Source organism: Vipera berus, assembly GCF_964194415.1.
Source record: "Vipera berus genome assembly, chromosome: 6".
Taxonomy (NCBI): domain Eukaryota; kingdom Metazoa; phylum Chordata; class Lepidosauria; order Squamata; family Viperidae; genus Vipera; species Vipera berus.
The window spans coordinates 13,320,740-13,340,753 of NC_138208.1; the positions used below are offsets into that span (position 1 = coordinate 13,320,740).

The 20,014-nt window shown below is 41.9% G+C and overlaps 1 protein-coding gene across 2 annotated transcripts in view; it reads left to right on the forward strand.

Moving 5' to 3' along the window:
* Window positions 1-1,227: 1,227 nt before the first annotated feature.
* Window positions 1,228-20,014, forward strand: part of SHISAL1 (shisa like 1) — a gene marked incomplete at its 3' end in the record, with an annotated part of 59,120 nt that continues 40,333 nt past the window's right edge. For both annotated transcript variants that reach the window (XM_081331380.1, XM_081331379.1), the window contains exons 1-2: window positions 1,228-1,323; window positions 4,129-4,342. In XM_081331380.1, the coding sequence (XP_081187506.1) occupies window positions 1,257-1,323; window positions 4,129-4,342 (281 nt within the window). In that variant the 5' untranslated portion in view covers window positions 1,228-1,256. The remainder of the gene's footprint in view (window positions 1,324-4,128; window positions 4,343-20,014) is intronic.

A 20,014-nucleotide genomic window follows, 5' to 3' on the forward strand; every position in this document is an offset into this window, starting at 1 on the left:
AAAATTACTAAAGGAAAATGAAAGACACACACATACTAAGCAAAAAAAAAAGTGATTTGACCAGAATTACCATTTCCAATTCCTCAAATTTGGCCATTGTAACTTGACTTTAGAGACCTGTCAGTTGATTTATATTTACTTCTAGGAACCATCATCTGTGTTGGGACAAGATAAAAAGAAGTTATGGGGTTTTTTGAGCTAGTCTTTTCCAGTATTGCAACTGAAAGAAATTGTAGATTGAGTTTTGGGTACTAGTTAAATAATGCTCAGTAAATCCAGAAAGACTCAGAAATTCTCTTTCACACATCAGTCTAGAAACTTAATAGCTGAAGTGCAAACAATTCTGCCATATAAACATTCTGTGAAGGTTCTGACTGATGAACCCAACCAAGCAAACACCCTCAAGACATTCCAATCTCTTAATGTAAAACTTTATTGAGTACATCATTTTGGCACGTATGAAAGCAAAACCAGCTCTGACAAACCCCAGGCCAAATCCCTATAGTAAAAGCATAGAATTCCATCCCTGAATAGGTCACATTGCCCAATTATATTGTTATGAGAAAATGTCTCTGAGTCAGGTCAGACACCTGATGAATCGTCCTTGATTCTCATGGTCTTCTTTATCTTTGTAGCCCGCATTCCATTTCCCCATCTTCCCTGCAAGTTTGTTGGCAAGCTAAGAAGTAATCATTGCTGCAGCAGCAAAGCGAGCTTCACGTTTGACACATTCCCTTACCACTTATAGATTCTTTGTAGTACTTATGAACTAAGTACTACAAAAGCAAAAAAGGTTATACCGTCAGAGGTTCTGCATACTTTGGTTGAGTATACTTCAGTCTTGAAAAGCCAGAGGATGATGAGCCTTAAAGCTTCATCCCCCTTTTTCATGGCATTACAGTAGAAGTCCCCAACCTTTTGGGCACCAGGGACCGGTTCCATGGAGAAAGGTTTTTCCATGGACCAGAAAGGGTGTGGTTCTGTGTGCTGCCTGCATCCCATGGATGGGGCTTTCCTTGTTTGTAGGGACCGGTTGCTGGCATGCCATGGCCCGGTACCAGTCCATGGGTTGGGGACCCCTGCATTACAGGTTGAAGGTGAAGTTTTTAAAGCCTTTTGGTTAGTTAAATAGATCAGTGTGTGTGTGTGTGTGTGTGTGTGTGTGTGTGTGTGTGTGTGTATGTCCCCCTCTTCTAACTTCACAATTTTGTCTGGTTCATTAGGTAATTCTCAAACAGCTCAATGAAAAGAAAACAATGACAAGTTGTGGTCGGCAATCCTTACATACACTGATGATTGTATTCTGTTCGCTCTTGTCAGCAGGTAAGTCAGACTTTTTAATTTATCAGTGGCTTTTGTTTTGATTTGCCTGAAATCGGTGGCTTTTATTTTGATTTGCCTGAAATAAAATTAATGTCCTTTTTGTATGAGCTTTTCATGGGTCAGTACAGATTTAATAAAAGACCACAGAAGAAAGTGACACTTGTTTTTCTTACAAAAGCTGCTTTCACCATCTGGCTGTTTTCTTCCTGTTTGTTTTTAAATAACAATAGAGCTGATATGTCTTGGGGAAAGGCAAGTAAACCATCCTAGAAATAGTTTATTTAATATGGGTGCATATTATTTCCTGCTGTTCATTCGTTTAATAGAGCAACACCAGTAAAAAACAACCTATCGGCAGATATTTCAAGACCTCTGAATACCTTCAGGAGAAAGAACTTTAAAATGCAGAGCTTGGGGAACACAGGGTGAAAAGAGTTTTTAAGAAGAGTTTGATCTACACCTCAGATAAGGTGGTGTAGAAGAAGAATGGCATTTCCAGGTTGACATGGACTTTGTGATTATACCTAGGACTATGGGTCCAGAAAGGTCAACATGGCCATAGCAATTGTCTACCCCATGGGGGGGAAAAACTAGGTGGGGTTTTGATTATATGGCTGTGGCCATGATCGTGACTCTCTTTTCCCTCCTCCTTAAGGACACTACAACTGGGACAGATCAGGATATAATGACTGATTCTCCTGTTTCTGAAAAGGTCCTAACCTACTAATTGTCTAGAGGTGTCTCCCACCCTAGTTAAAATAAGCAACCATTTTTACCTCCACAAAGGTGGACTTCGATTTAATTGTCCCCTATGTGAACCACAGCAACTACAACCACAGGCTCCTAAAGGACTCTCACAAGGCAATATTGATCGAGGGCAGATTGCAATAGTTGTTTGGGTTTTGTATCCTTTTGTTCTCTTCAATATCACAGACACCTTCGTATTTGATGCATCATTAGCCACAGACAGTCAGGAGGATGCTTGGTCTAAGAAAACTCCTTTGTTGTATTGATTTCAACAGGGAAATTAAAGGGCTTTGTTTACCGGAAAAATCAATAGGACTTAACCATTTGAGCCTAATCATTCCGTGAAATGGAGAATCTCATTTCACATGTAAGGCTATAGCTTTGGGGGGCAAAATGAAACCATGTCTTTGGTTGGAAGAAAACGTTAAGCCTGTAGATCCATGAAATTAAGATGCCTCCGGCTGATTGGAGATAAAGGACTACACCAGTGTTTTTCAATCTCAGCGACTTGTAAGATGTGTGGCTTTTTTTAGCTTCCAGAATTCCCCATCTGGCATATTTCCCAGTGAGCAGTCAGCATAGAGCAGACATGTCAAACTCGCAGCGTCACGTGACGTCGAGAGACATATCGGGACTGTTTTGCCATTGCCGGGAATGAGCTGGGCGTGGCTTCCAGATGACACGTCTGGCCTGCGGGCCGGCAGTTTGACACCCCTGGCATAGAGGGTGGCATAGAACCCAACATACTGGCTGGGAATTCTGGGAACTGAAGTCCACACATCTTAAAGTTGCCAAGGTTGAAAAACACTGGATTATACTGTAAAGAATTAAAAAGGGTATTCAGACAATGTCAGTTCCAATGAGAAGGAAAAACTTTTTGATCGAAACTAACCTAAGCTATAATCCTGTTGCAACAGTTTGGGGAAATATAGGGGTTGTTTGGGGGGGGATTGCCCCAAGTTCACAGCTGTGGCATTAAGAAAGCCCAGGATCTACCTGAGATTACAGAAGTGTGTGTGCATATGATGAAGGGAAGAGATCTTGGAGAATGAAGGGAAGAGATGCAGTTTGGGGTAGCATCAGATAAGAGCAGGCGGAGCCCCAGTCACTTTAATGGTCAGAGAAAGAAACTTAGGAAGCAGCCACCAAGTAGTTAAAAGTGGCAATGGGAATTTTAAACTTGCAGATTTGCCAGATTGTTAGTGTGTTGTTATTATTATTATTATTATTATTATTATTATTATTATTATTATTATTATTATTATTATTATTATTATTATTATTATTATCATGATAATGATGATGATGATGCTTTGCATGTACACTGAGTGCTCCTGTCCTGGAGACAAATTCCTTGTGTGTCAAATCACAAAGAGGAGGGAGTCAAGCTATTCTCCAAAGCGCCTGAAGGCAGGACAAGAAGCAACGGATGGAAACTAATCAAGGAGAGAAGCAATCTAGAACTAAGGAGAAACTTCCTGACAGTTAGAACAATTAATCAGTGGAACAACCTGCCTCCAGAAGCTGTGAATGCTCCAACACTGGAAGTTTTTAAGAAGTTTTTAAGACAGCCATTTGTCCGAAATGATATAGGGCTTCCTGCCCGAGCAGGGGGTTGGACTAGATGACCTCCAAGGTCCCTTCCAACTTCTTCTTCTTCTTCTTCTTCTTCTTATTATTATTATTATTATTATTATTATTATTATTATTATTATTATTATTATTATTATTATTATTATTATTATTATTCCAAATAAAGTTCAATTCAATTCAGTTCAATTAAGTAGAATTAATTCATCTAATTGTGTCTCCGGCCTGGTTTACCTGGGAGGGCTGACATCCATCCTGCAAGTATCCTAAGTTTCTTTCTCTGACCATTAAGCCACTTTGTCTAATAGTTTCCCTAGGTAGCATCGCTTCTTCCTCGTCCCCTAAGGTCATCTGTATATTATGCTATTAACAAAAATGCCTATCTGCTTCGCAGTGCTGCAAAAAAGCTAACTATTATTCTTTTCTATTGCCAATGAGTTACAGAGAGATTTACACCTTGCCTTACAGCTTTCTCTGCACATTTTCGAGTCTGTGAGCCATATACCGATTACAAAGGTCGTTCCCACTTTGGATTCCATTGTCCCCGACTTTCGGACAATAAATCATACATCTTTTGCTGCCACCATAACAACACCGTGTTTAAATATTGCTGTAATGAAACAGAGTTTCAGACTGTTATGCAAATGAACTTAACAGGCAGTGCAGATGGATACATGCATAAGTAAGTAAATATCATAAACTAAAATTACCTTTTTTTTCCTGTAATCAAAATCTGATTTTTCGGTGTTCAAAGTTTTACTGAGTCATAAAAGCAGGTAGCAGAAATGTGTTTTAACTGCGTGTGTACCTAAAAATAAAAGAGGTAAATAACACTGGAAAATGAGGAGGAGAAGGAATTGCCATTTTTCTGCAGAGCAGAAATGTTATACTTGGCTAATTGCTATTTTAAACTTGTGCAGGCTTTGCATATTAATTACTTCTAATCATCTGCACTTAAACGGTAAGGTGCACTTGATTGTGTAATCCCTGGAGCATGCCCTCTTCATAAATTTTATTTTTATATTTTTACTTTAAATCCCATGGACTGTTTTTATTGCTTCCCTCCTCCCTTATATTCCATTTTATTTTTGGAAATCCCTTTTATAAACTCTGATTAAAAGACGGTGAAGAAAGCAGTTGAATTTCCCAGCAGGTCTGTATATGAAGCAGTTTTCACCACAGCCCCTGAATTTGCTTCTTAGTGCCTACACTCAGAGTTGAGAAACAGCAAAGTAGAGTCTAGTTGGATAATGGGAACTTCCCCATCAGTGTGTTATTAGTAGAGCTATGTACATGGAGTTTCAATTGTGTCTCATGGCTGCCATCTTGACATTTTTGACCCTCTCCCCTGGAGACACTTAAGTCAATTGGATGCTTCCATTTTCTCTTTCAGCCGAGAGTCATTTCTTTTATTTGCACCGATAATTGGATTACTTTGGGGGTAAATTCTGTTCAGAATCGAACATGGCAATGTGATGTTGGCGTATCTGGACAACACACACAATATTAACCAATTCTGGTCTGTGATATAATAAAAAATTGATTGAAACAAAGTTTGTTAAGAGTCGGGTGAGGGTCAGTTGAAAATCGAAGTGAATGTTTCTAGTTTCTAGTTGTGTGGAGAAGGAAGTAAAATGAAAGAAAGATGCACACCTAAAGGAGATAGATATAACATTAAACCATGGCTTATGATCTAGGTCTCTCGATTGCATCTTCTCCCAGCTCAAGTATTGATCTATATTTGCGGTGTTTGGGGGCTAAAATACATAGAATGATGATCAATTGATCACCTGATTGATCTCACACTCCAACCCTTGAGATTTCTGCTTATTTTGTTTAAATGTCAGGCGGGCTGATGTGAATCAGAATATTTGTTAGTCCCTCCCTGTAAGCACTTGCATAGATTGGAAGGTCTGTTGTTGTTACAACAAGAATGTTCTTTGGCTTCATAGGGCTAATAAAATAAAATAAAATAATACATGGGGAATCCCGATACTTTTCAAAGGAGGTCTCACATCCCAGATCAAATTCAGCCAGCTTCTACTTATGCTGGAATTGACATTCTGCTGATCTTTATGGAGATGCAGAAGAACAAGACCTCAGTGTAAGTCCTGGGCAGATATAACTTAAAGACTATCTCTCTTTGGAAGCTGGTGGGAAGCAGACAATGATTAGATCTGTGAATGCTCAGGCTGAAGGAAAAATCTTCCTCAAAGCTTCTCTCCATCTCTTACACCTCTCTGATGTTACCTTCAAAATCTAAAAGAGCTACAGTACATGTTGAGTGCTTAGCTGGAAAAGCTTTAGATCTTCATGCCATCTGATGTTGCCTTTCCGTTTTAACCCAGTTTATCTCACTTTTGCAGTGGTTGCTGGCAACTGAACAGAAAACAAAGCAGGCCTTAAGCTGTTTAAGATTCACTCTGGGTGGGGGGGGGGTGAGGTCAAAAATCAAAGATGGAGGCTGCAATTATGCAATCAGACCCCACTGCTCTTTAACATGCACTTTAAAAACAGGCAGGGGGGAAAAATGAAGGTCTGGATGTCTTTGAAGATTCTCAGTCATCCAGATCACGGTTGTCCCAAAGGTGCTTTTTCAGGAGGCAACGGGATTTTCTTGTTTTTCTTGGTCAGAGCTGAAGAAGCTTCTTGGATGAGAAGCGAAATAGACACAGAAAACCTCCAAGTGGCATCAATGACTCTAAAAGAATGCAAATGACCAGCTGTCTGCAAGGAATATAAATCCTTCCATTCCCCACCATTCAGTCAGAGCTGAAGAAGCTTCTTAGATGAGGAACAAAATGTCTTCAAAGAAAAACAAGGAAGTCCAGTTGCCTCCTGAAAAAAGCACCTTTGGGTCAAGATCTTGATTTTGCTTCCCTGCCCCCACAGATGCCCCTCCATCCAGCCTTCTAAGAGTTTGGTGGTTTCTTTTCTTACTATTTTTCTTACTAAAAGTTAGCATTACATTAGCTTAGAAGCCTTGGCTAATCTTTTGCATCTTTCCCAAACTCTCTCTCAGTGCAGCTGACCTCACAAGGTTGCTACTATGTGGGGAGAAAGGAGGAGGAGGCAGTCTATGCACCACCTTGAAACTGTTCAAAATTAAGACGAAATATACATGTAGTCCTCAACCTACGACCACAATTGCACCCAATGTTTCTGTTGCTAAGTGAGACATTTGTGGAGTGAATTTTCTCCCATTTAAAGACCTTTCTTGCCACAATTGTTAAGTAAATCACTACAATTGTTAAATTAGTAACACAGATGTTAAGTGAATCTGGCTTCTCCATTGACTTTGCTTGCCAGAAGGCCGCAAAAGGGAATCACATGTCCCTGGGTCACTGCAACTGTCGCAAATATGAATCAGTTCCCAAGTCTCTGAATTTTGATCACATGACCATGGGGGTGCTGCAACGGTCATAAGTGTGAAAAATGGTCACTATTTTCAGTGCCATTGTAACTTCAGAACTGTTGTAAGTCAAGGATTAGCTGCACCTCCATGGAGTGACATTTGAGGTCATTTCGCAAATCTTCTCCAGCAGAGAAATAAATGTGGAACAGGTTTCCTGAAGTTAGAAATAAATGGTTAAATTTTTCATTTTTAAATTTCAACTAAGTTTCGGTTGAGCTGAAACAAGAACAGGAAAGTTTACATTTTTTTTTCAAAAAATGCACTTCATTAAATTTCTGCAAAGAATAAAATATTAACAAGAATTAGGAAAAAATAGGGGTAAAGTGCAAGAGAGGGAAAGAAAATAAAAAGTAATTTTGGACGTTGTTCGATATAGTTTCAAAATACATTAACCTTTTGATCTGAAATTCAGTAATACATAGCATTTATATCATCATAAACAATTCTAATCATCAAATCCTAGAATTAATATAGTATTCTCTCTGTCTCAAGTAAAAACTCCAAAAGTGGTTTCCACATAGAAACAAAGCTAGTTGTTCTTTTCTTTCATCAAAGTATTTAGTTTCGCCAGCCAATTCCATCAATTCACCATCATACATAGCATCTGATTATTTGGATTACATGGCTGAAATAATTAGGTTTATTTTTATTTTTAAACCCCACATGATAACTGAGAAGCAAGGAACATGAAAAAAATATATTGGAGAGTCTTTTTGAAAGTAGCGTGCCATGCATAGAATGTCTTTTTGCCCCAGAAATGTCCTACGGAAATTTAACTGGGTTGTAATAAAAATTCTCTTGATTTGCTATCATTGCATGAATTGCATGCCTTATTTTCAATGTGGAATTGCATCTTTCCAAACTGGATTGAGGGAGGAGATGGGAGAGAGAGAAAAAATCCATATCATATACATTATGTATCAACTGTTCAAGTGGACGCCAGAAATATACATATAAATTATACATAATTTATATGTATATTTCTGGTGTCCACTTGAACATCTGTGATTGTTGCTGTGCACTTAAAAAGGTTTGTCCTCCTTTCAATCCTGGAGGGAAAAGCTCTAACACAAGATCTGGGATTTTTTTTTAACCTCCATTCTCTCAGGGCATGCTGGAGTTAGGATAAGTGCATGTGGCCAAGATCCATTCATCCCTGTTTAGGTTTAGATATAAGCACACACTTGCTTAAAAAGTCAAGAAGTTTTTCTATTAATCAACAGAACATCACAGTGAGAAAGATTAATCAATGGAACAGCTTGCGTCCTGGAATGTGGGTGTTCCATCACTGGAAGTTTTCAAGAGAAGATTGGACAATAAGGTGTCGGGGACGATATAAAGCAGTGATGGCGAACTTTACAGTGCCCAAACTGCAACCCAAAACCCACTTATGTATCGACAGGTGTCGGGTAGGCATGGCCCAATGGGTGGGTGTGGCCCATTGTCTGCGCGTGACCCATTGGGTGGGTATGGCCAATTGTGTGGGTGTGGCCCATTAGGTGGGCATGGCTGCAATGGTAACGGCAGACTGGGTGGGACTAAAAAGTTCAATCAATCAATTCCAACTTTGCGAGATTTTTTTCCCCGTGAGAAGTTCAAATTGATTGATTGAACCTTTTGGGGGGGCACACGGTGGCGGAGGCCTAAAGCAAAAAGGTTTTATAAAACCCAGCTGAAGGCCTAGGACTGGGGCGATGGCGCGCGTGCCCATAGAGAAGGCTCTGCATGCCACCTGTGGCACGCGTGCCATAGGTTCGCCACCACAGGAATATGGTCTCCTACCTTGGACCTTTCAGCCCTGTAATTCTATATTGCATAAAGCCAGAAGGAATCTGGTGGTACCCCTTCCTTTTTTTTTCTCTTACTCTCAGATAATTTTATTATATTTTGCAAAGAATACACATAAAAAACCGCTAGCAAGAGAAAAGATAAAGAATAAAAAGAGAATAGGGATAGAAGTGCAAAAAAATATATTTTAAAAAGAGGAAAATAAAAATATGTACAAAGAATGACCTCTAACTTCTTCCAACTTCTTACATTGAACTCATAGTTTCACATTGCAAAAAAATTCCCATTTTCCTAAAAAAAAGGGGGGAAATGAAAAAAATCCTTTTAAAATTTTAACAAACGTGGTAAAATGGTATAAAACCATGACACACGCAAATAAGTCATGGGTTTTGTTGGCTGGGAGGGGTGGGTAATTCTGGGAATTAAAGTTGCCAAGGTTGAAAAACATTGGATTAAACCTTTTCTCCACTTTGAGGAATCCTCGCTGTGAGTTCTCACCAAACTTCAAAGAGTAGGAAACTGTTTGAAAACAGTAGGAAAAGAATTGCTTTGAAAGCCTATTTGCAGAATCTCTGTAAGAAAATGATTTAAATTGAGATGCAATTTTCAAGGCTATAGTTCCTCCTACTATTATTGTGTGTGCATTTCTTAGCAAATTGGAGTTGACTTTGGTGACTTAACTTCCATTACGCATTTTATCTTCCTTGAAGGAACAAATAAGAGCAGGTGAAATGCCTGCCTTTTGAAGCAATGAAAAGTGTCAGGGATGTTCTTTTGGTCTGTTAATTTCAAGTATTAATGTTACAATAAATCATCATTAAGGACCCATGAGCAGCCACCAAGAGGTGAATTATAGAAGATTTATATGCATTTCCACGGTCATTTCTCCTGATATTTCTCCTAATAGAGTATGTGTATTTCGCAGTGCCCTTTCCTTAATATAATGCATTTTATTGAATTGAATTGTATCCTTCTTTGGGTATATTTTAAAAATAATAGCAATAAATGTTATGAACAAATACACCTTATGCATCATTATCTTTATTTATTTGGGGGGTCCGGTTATTCACATTTTAATCTCTACTTTTGTATGCTCTGTATTAGTGTTGAAACTGCACATTTTACGTTCTTTTTCTATCCTTCTCAATTTGGGAAGTAGCAAATGAGAACGTTTCTGTGAAAAGCACAAATGGAACAACCCATACCCATTTTTTCTCATTTTCACAGTATATCAGCACAGCCTCTTTCATTTACCGCCTTCCATCTTTTTGCAATACTTGTTTCACTTCATTGGTGCTAATCGATTGGAACAGCTGTGGAGCAAACTCAGAGGATATCAAAAAACTCTAGTTATAGCTATGGCCAAAAGACTGAAGGCTTTGCCAGTTTTTAGAATATGCTTCAAAGAACTTTGAAAGGAGACAGGGCTTCTGTCTCACAGTTGCAGCTACAATTCTTGAGTGTTTTATCCTCCCTCCCACAGATGTTTCTGAAGAGGTGGCATTTTTCCACAACCCCCCACCTCTCCTCAGGAAAAGAACAACATCACAATTCTGACTGGATGTTATGAGGTCACTGCAGTGGTGGGATTCAAATGTGTGAACAACTGGTTCTCTGTGTGGATGCTGCTTCTGGAAGTCCATTCTGGGCCTGGGCAACAAAAAATTAGCTACTGGTTCAGCCAAAGTGGTGTGAACCGGCTGAATCCCACCACTGGGTCACTACATGGCAAAATCTCAATCTGGACTGTGTCATCGGGGACAACTTAAGCCGAACAAGCAGACTCTTCAAATGGCATCACTGTGCTTTAAAGCAGGGGTCCTCAACCTTGGCAACTTTAAGACTTGTGGACTTCAACTCCCAGAATTCTGGGAGTTGAAGTCCACAAGTCTTAAAGTTCCCAAAGTTGAGGACCCCTGCTTTAAAGCACTTCAAGCTGGGAGTCTGGGTTGGTCATGTGAATCCAACCAGAGGCCAGTAGTCCATTCTCTGTCTCAAGGTCATCTTTTCACCATCCCATGTCTCCTTTGCCCTACTTGGTTTAGTAGCCAAAACTTCTTGCTTGCAAATTCATGCACTTATAAATGAAAGATAATCTCTTGTGATGTTGGCCATCAAAGTAGCATGACATCCACTTACATCCATCCAGGTTTTTTTTTCTGTCTGTGTCTGTGTGTGGAGAGAAAGAGAAAGAGAAATTGGTTTTAACAAATCAGAAACTTAATTAAAACGTGATGTAGCTTCCCCCAGGCTCCCTCATCAGCCCCCAGCACAGGTTTTTTGTTGTTGTTTTGTTGTTGTTTGTTTGTTTTCTTTGGTTACTGTACATAGGGAAGGTTAGAGATCCAACGAAAATACAAGAGGAAGGAAAGAAATAGGCTCAACTTCAGGGAAAAAAACTTTCTGATTATGCAAAGTGTTGGCCAGTGAAACAACTGCCAGTTGAAGTGATGACAGGTCTTCAAACAGAGGCTGAATGGCCATCTGTAGGTGGGGGGGGGTTATTTATGTATTTATTTTTTACTCAAATTGATTTGCCATCGAACTTGCAGTTCAAGGTGACTGAATGGTAGAGAGAGGGATTCCTGCAGTGGGCAGAGGTTGGGACCAGATGACCACTAAGGTCTCTTCCAATTCTGACTTGTATGCGGTATAGGATGAATAAAAAAATAGACTGGGAAATTCTTTTAATGTTCTCTGTTTTCCCAGCTAGGTCCATCTGCATCAAAATTCTTCAAGACAAAGCCACACTGTGTGGATAATAGGTGTGTTTTTTTTCTTCTTCTATTCTGGCAATTTGGTTTCTCTGCTAATGCCTCTTCTCTGCTCTCCGCTCCTATGGGCATCAGCAAAGCCAGGAATAGTTTTATGGTTGAGCTGAAACCAGAGAACAATTTCAGGCTGATCCTGAGGTTCACCTGATTTGAGTTTGTTTCTAGCTTACTGACCACCAGCTGAGATTGATTGTGTAGTTTGCTTGCATTAACCTGTTTCTTGGGTGTGAAGGAGCTAATGATAGGGTGAGAAGAATCCTCCCAATTCTGGCTTCATTGTTTTAAGCAGAGTTAAATGGCATGAAAGTACACCGGAGGGAAATGTGATTTGCACCAGAAGTAATTTGCTTAACACAACAAACATTTTATATATAAGGCAGGAGCTACTTAACCTCTAAAGCCCTAAGAAGATTTATATCTTGGGTAACAGAGGGATTCCCTGACTCATGATGAACTTGCCCAGATTTAAGATATTTTAAGCTATTCTCCTACTTGTAATATCTATCAAATAGCTAGGGTACAATTGCTCAAAGGAAGGATGTTATCTTTATACAGTCCTTCTTAAATAAGGCTTCAATTATATGTTATTAAGGGAAATGTTAATATTTAAATCATTAGTAATATAACACAAAGGTGTTCAATTATTATGAATGTGTTTTTTATTATTAATAAAAACTCTGATGTATTTTTATCTATCCAATAGTAAATATTTAAACAACCAATATTACCTTAACAAATTAAAATAGCTAACAAATCATTAATATTTTTAATAATATTCCTTATGTTTATTGGTTTAAAAGTTGTGCTCATAATTACTGGGTTCTATCCAGTGAAATTGGTTGTGTAGATTTTTATAAATGACCACCCTGAGATCCAATCTATGGCTCAAGTAGAATTCTTGGAATATAAACCCAATACAAATACTTGAATTTGGACACTTATAAATGTTCACTGCTCACATGGTCAGGAGTTGATGCCTTTTTAAAAAGAACAGGAGTTTCTGGCATGTGGCCCACTCTGGAAAGTTGACTTGTTGAATCAGATAGGGTCCTTCTGAGGTCAATTTGTCCTGTTTGATGTAATCAGCAAGTATCAAACATAAGTCAAGTGAGATTAGCTAATGAAACAAGAAACACTATAGGGCTCAATAGCAACAGCACAGGAGTTCCAATACACAGCATACCATAGGGGTCTTCAAACTTGGCCCTTTTATGACTTGTGGACTTCAACTCCCAGAATTCCTGAGCCAGCCAGTTTGAAGACACCTGGCATACAATCACAGGGTCATAGAGGAGACTTCATGAGTTTGTTGATTTTATCTGTTGAAATAATCCAAGGTGGCAAACATATCCAACACATCTTCCTCTTCCAATTTTCCCCACAACAACCCTGTGAGGTGAGTTGGCCTGAGAGAGCTTTCATGGCTAAGGTGGGACTTGAACTCACATTCTCCTGCTTCCTAGTCCAGTGCCTTAACCACTAGACCACACTTGGAGTTATACACAATGATACAAGAAGCTACCATGGTAAAGACCAGTGAAAGCTCATGTAGTTTAAATGTTAACAAATTGCATTCCTTGAAATGCAAATAGTGTTAAATGTATTCAATGGAGAAATTTAAATCAATACTTTCTGGTGGCCATTTTGGTGGAAAACAACTCTTGATCACTGTTGTCCAAGAGTTGTACTGTGGATTTGGGAGACAGCTTGGAAATTCTAAAGAGTGAAAAAGTACCTAAAAATAGCAAATAACTAAACGGAAGCAGTCAGTCCAAAATTCCATGTCATAGCATAGGGTCTTCAAACCTGGTCCTTTTATGACTTGTGGACTTCAAGTCCCTTAGAATTCCTTAGCCAGGGCCAAGTTTGAAGACCCCTGTCATAGCAAATCACAGCACTGAGGTATCCTTGGCTGATCACCAGAGAGGTAGTCAAGCTAAGTAATGTGGACCTGGGTAGAAGTACAATGGGAGACCATCAGAATGTATTAGAGTATGAGATGGTGGCTCAGTGGGTTAAATGTATCAGTGGGTTAGGGCGCTGAGCTTGTCGATCAGAAGGTCGGCAGTTTGGCGGGTCGAATCCCGAGTGCCGCGTAACAGAGTGAGCGCCTGTTACTCGTCCCAGCTTCTGCCAACCTAGCAGTTCGAAAGCACGTAAAAATGCAAGTAGAAAAATAGGGACCACTATGGTGGGAAGGTAACAGCGTTCTGTGCGCCTTTGGTGTCTAGTCATGCCGGCCACATGACCACGGAGATGTCCTCGGACAAGCGCTGGCTCTTCGGCTTTGAAACGGAGATGAGCACCGGCCCCTAGAGTCGGAAACGACTAGCACGCATGTGCGGGGGAACCTTTACCTTTACCTTTTATGAGATGGATTGGGAAATTGTCTCTTGGAGAAGACAGTGGAAAACTATTTCCATTATTGTTGTAAGAAATCCCAAACAAGCAAATCCTAAATGGATGTGGCCCAAAGGCGCTATGAATCAGACCAAATATTGTAGTCAAAAAACTAAGATGGTTGTGACAGTGTGACGGAAGCTGTTCCTGCAACATACATGTGACACAATAAAAAACATGACTTTTTTTTAACCACACCACACACAGGCTCCTTGCTCAACTCTACATAAAATTGTATTAATCATGGAGTATCTCCAGATATTTTACAGAGTGATTCCAGAACATTTCTTTGTAAACCTGGGTTGAAAGCAGCTGAAATCCAGCAGGCAGCCAAAATGACCTGTTTAAGGGAGAGTAAAAAAATCTTGGTTGCAACACAAATAAAAAAGACACAGGGTTTCAATCACATGGGTGCAGCTGCCATCTTGAGTCTTTTTTATACCCCTTCCTCATACACTCCTTTGTTTTATTGATCACACCAATGCTTAGTTCAAGAGATTAAACTTAAAGGCTGAAGGTAGCAGAGTTAACAACATCTAAAATGAAGGCATTTTGTCTTATGATCACATCCTTTTTATATATATATATAAAACGTGTTATATTTAAATTCAGATAAAATACATTTTTGTATTTAAACTTACCCAAGCAGATGTTGTTTTTGAGGAACAGATGGAGAAGCCCACATAATGGCTTCATTGAACAAATTGCTATTTTAAAATTGAGTGTTCACTTTTCAGTACATAATTTTTAATGAACCAAAGTAAGCACTTTATGGACAAGGGGTTATGTAGAGAGGCAATACAGTTATGAGAAGAGCTGATTTGCCACTCTGGATTCTTGTAAGTCTACAAGTGACTTTTAGCAAATCAGGAGTGAATACAGGTAATCTTTATTACCCCAGCTGGGATCAGAACTTCCATTTCTAAGTGAGCTATGACTGATTTTTACCATTATTCTGCCATGATCGTCAAGTGAATCGAGCTTCTTCCATTGACTGTTTGCAGAAGCCAACTGGGAAGATTGCAAATGGCGATCATGTGACCCAGGACACTGCATCTGTTGTAAATACATGCCATTGCCAGGCACCAAAATTTTTATCATATGACTGCACGGACACAGTGATGGTCATGGCTTGGTGGAGCAGTGGGCTGATGCCTCCTTAAGTAACACCAGCTGCCTGCAATTAGTGCAGGTTCGCATCCCACCAGGCTCAAGGTTGACTCAGCCTTCCATCCTTCTGAGGTAGGTAAAATGAGGACCCAGATTGTTGGGGGCAATTAAGCTGACTTTGTAATAATGCCGCTTGGGGGGGGGCGAAAGCCCTAATAAGCAGGCATATACATAGAATGAAGGCTATTGCTAAGCACATTGGTTTGTGCTTTAAATTGTAAGCCACCCTGAGTCTTCGGAGAAGGGCGAGATATAAATGGGATTAAAATAATAATAAAAAATAAAAATAAAATAATTGCAAGGACAGATAAATTTGTAGGTCTTTTTTCCCCCTCTGCTATCGTAACAGAGAGAGCGCCTGTTACTCGTCCCAGCTTCTGCCCACCTAGCAGTTCGAAAGCACGTAAAAATGCAAGTAGAAAAATAGGGACCACTATGGTGGGAAGGTAACAGCGTTCCGTGCGCCTTTGGCGTCTAGTCATGCCAGCCACATGACCACGGAGACGTCCTCGGACAAACTCTGGCTCTTCGGCTATGAAATGGAGATGAGCACCGGCCCCTAGAGTTGGAAACGACTAGCACGCATGTGCGGGGGAACCTTTACCTTTACCTTTACCTATCATAACTTTGAACAGCTCTTAAATGCATGGTCGTAAGTTGAGGATTACCTGTATTCCTTTCTGTGTATTTCAGAGTCACACAGTAGCTTGTAGGCCAAAGCAGATAATTTCATGAGCAACTCTCATCTTTTTGAGGGTTTATTTGCCCCCTTTCCATCACCTGAAATGCTCATACACAAAAGCCATTCATTTAATCATTTCCCCCAGTCTTTTTCCACCCACCAAATAAAAATACAAAGAGATTCTTGGTGTATATGATCCATTGTCATTATTTTGATTCAGGTAACAGCCCTTCTGCAGTATTGTTTTTTCCCCAAAATGTAAAACTGGGATGAGATGAAGAACAGAGACTCCCCCATTTCTCCAGGCTTTTCCACTAAAGATTAAATTTTTGTATGAGTATACGGAAAAGGTAAGGGACGCGGTGGCTCAGTGGGTTAGGACGCTGAGGTTGTCAATCAGAAGGTCAGCAGTTTGGTGGGTCGAATCCCGAGTGCCGCGTAACAGAGTGAGCGCCTGTTACTCGTCCCAGCTTCTGCCAACCTAGCAGTTCGAAAGCACGTAAAAATGCAAGTAGAAAAATAGGGACCACTACGGTGGGAAGGTCACAGCATTCCGTGCGTCTTTGGCGTCTAGTCATGCCGGCCACATGACCACGGAGACGTCCTCGGACAAGCGCTGGCTCTTTGGCTTGGAAACAGAGATAAGCACTGGCCCCTAGAGTTGGAAACGACTAGCACGCATGTGCGGGGGAACCTTTACCTTTACCTTTTATACAGAAAAGAAAAAGGAAGGCGAAAGTAGTGGAAAGGTTGCCATGCCTATAAAATTGGATAGTGAAAAGAATCACCAAACAGATCGGATGAAGAAAACTAACCAGATCCAAACTCTTTGTGACCACAAGATATTGGATATTATGGTTGAGCAGCAGCTGGAGGTGCACCCTATTGTAGTGTGGAATCTCAGTGGCTCAACTGTGAATTAGCAGGAAGGAAGAAGCATTTATTATTAACCCAGGAGACCCGTTACTTTCCTGTGTCAAAATAAATACTGGGAAGACCTACCAAATGCAGCTCCCCTTTTCTCTGTTTTCTCTTGGAAAAGAAATAAAACCGATGGGTATCTTCATAGATTTTACTGTAGCATTTCTGAACTGTTTACAAGCCAGCGTACAACACATGCAGCCCTCCTGCCTCATTTTGGAAAAAGCCAAAGTTACTTTTCTAAGAGAGCTGAAATAATGGCTTCATCATTTTGCAAGTCCTCCTTGTATGACTTTTGTTCTCTTCTCTTTTTTTTCCCGTGAGAAGAATCTTCGTTTCTACAGTTTTGCAAAATTTTTTGTTTCCAGTGCTAAATCTTCAGAGCATCAAATGTTTACCAGGATTGTGCAACACATGAAGGACATTGCTTTGGATTGTGCTAAAGTTTGATGCAAGCAAAGTATCACATTATTATTATTATGTGCAGGTAATCTACAGTTAAGGGACACGGTGGCTCAGTGGGTTAGGATGCTGAGTTTGTTGATCAGAAGGTCGGCAGTTTGGCGGGTCGAATCCCGAGTGCCACGTAGCAGAGTGAGCACCTGTTACTCGTCCCAGCTTCTGCCTGTCGGGCCCGGCACGCCCGACATTCAGGGGGGACGCGGAGCGACCCACCGGGCCCCGAGACCAGCCGCCGGTGCCCGCCGCCTCCCAGAGAACCGGGAAAACGCGCAGCCACCGTAGCAACCCAGCAGCCGCCCGCCCGACGCCTGGGGAAGCCGCGGAATCCCTTACCAGCCCCCGGGACTAGCCGCCGATGCCCGTCGCCTCCTGGAGAGCCGGGAAAGCGCGCAGCCGCCGTAGCAACCCAGCAGCCGCCCGCCCGACGCCTGGGGAAGCCGCGAAAGAGCGCAACCGCCGACGAGCTCTGCAACCACCCGCCCATCAGCCGGAGGGGCCGCGGAGTGACTCGTCGGCCCTCAGGAACAGCCGCCGGCGCCCACAGCAAGCCGGGGAAGAGAGCAGCCGCCGACGCAGCCAAGCAGCCTCCGGGGCCGTCCGGAAGGCCGGGGTGCGGCCGTACGGTGGTGCAGCCGGCGGATGCCCAGCACCCGAGCAGCAGCTTGAGCAGCAGCAGCGGCGGAACGGGAAGGGACTCAGAACAAGCACTGGCGCTGCAATCCCCTGGGAACCCAATCTCCTCGCCTGCCAGGGGACTGCATGACAGGCACCAGCGGCGGATGGTCCGAGCGGCACAACTCACGGCGGTCTGGGGACCTGAGGGGGGGAGGCGAGGGTGTATCGGGCTCTGGGGAAAGGGAGGGCAGCTTGAGCTGGGGGGTGGCTTGCCAGCTGCAATGGTGGTGGGATGGGGACAGGGAGGATACGTACCTGAGACCGGGTGCCAAAGGGCGGGAGTCATGGGGGGTGGTAGCTAAGTAGGGTGAGGGCGTAGTTAGGCAATTAAGGGTGTGGTGGTGGGCGTCGGCTTTGCCGGCTATTTAGCAGCGTTGATTGTGCTGGGGAATCAACGCTGACTTCGTCTGTCTTCGGGTGACTGTTTGTGAGGATAATAAACGTGACTCAGGAGAACCAGCTCTTGTACCGGACTCATTCCTTTTTGGTGATTCATCGGACGGGGCTGAAACTGCCAACCTAGCAGTTCGAAAGCACGTAAAAACACAAGTAGAAAAATAGGGACCACGACGGTGGGAAGGTAACAGTATTCCGTGCGCCTTTGGCGTCTTTACCTAATCTACAGTTAGATTCACAGTCTATGACTGGTGGAAACGATGTATGGACCTAACCAATTATGAAGGTAGCATCAAAGAATATAGGAAGTTCCAAGCAGAGTGGCATTTTGTAAATTAGAGCGCTCAGGTCTGATAAATTCAATTTTATTTATTTATTTATTTATTTATTTATTTATTTATTTATTTATTTATTTATTTATTTATTTATTTATTGGATTTATATACCGCCCCTCTCCCGAAGGACTCGGGGCAGTGTACAGGGCAATTAAAACACTATATACAACACATAATATACAAAAATTAAAATAAATTAAACCAAGTAGCCCTAAATAATAAAACACGTTCTAAAATTTAAAATTTAAAATCTAAAACCCCAGTCCCTCAGTCCAGGCCGGCAAGTTCAAATAGCCAAGTCTTCAGGTCGCGGCGAAAAGAGCGAAGGTCGGGAGCCATCCGGAGCTCAACAGGAAGCTGGTTCCAGAGGGCAGGCGCGCCCACAGAGAATGCTCTCCCCCTGGGGGCCGCCAGTCGACATTTCCTGACCGACAGCACCCTGAGGAGGCCCTCTCTGTGGGAGCGCACAGGACGATGGGAAGTTAACGCTGGCAAAAGGTACTTCCGTAAATAATCCAGGCCCATGCTATTTAGGGCTTTATAGGTCATCACCAGCACCTTGAATCTCACCCGGAAGACAACCGGAAGCCAATGCAGCTCGTGGAGCAGAGGTGTTACATGGGAGTATCGGAAGACCCCCCATCACAACTCGCGCGGCCGCATTCTGCACCAGTTGGAGCCTCCGAGTGGTATTCAAGGGCAGCCCCATGTAGAGAGCATTGCAGTAGTCTATCTGAGAGGTCACGAGCGCATGAGTGACTGTGCGTAGGGCATCTTGGTCCAAATAGGGCCACAACTGGCGCACCAGGCAAACCTGGGCAAAAGCCCCCCTGGTCACAGCTCCTATATGATCTTCTAAACTGAGCTGTGAGTCAAGAAGGACACCCAGGTTGCGAGCCCTATCTACGGGGGGTAACACCTCACCCCCTATAGATAAAGATGGAATAGAGTGGACAACCCGAGATGCCGGTATGCACAGCCACTTCGGGATTTAGACGAAGCCTGTTCCTCCCCATCCAGACCCTCACCGCCTCCAGGCAACGGGACATCATGGCGAGGGCATTTCCAGATATCAAGGAAGTCCTTTAACTTGCTGTGGGACAGGGATTACACTAACAGAACAGAACCATGAATGAAGGATGCAAAAAGAGGGACAAAATGAAATGTGAATGACAAAAAATAAAATATTTTAAAAATTATTTTAAATAATTAATTTGAATTGTTGAAGTGTCCTGTGGCGACTTGGCTGCAGTGAGTTGTCCTGCGGCAATTTGGCCACGGTGAATGGGCCTCACCAGTTGTCCCATTCCACCTTTAAGTATCTCTTTGAGAGCCC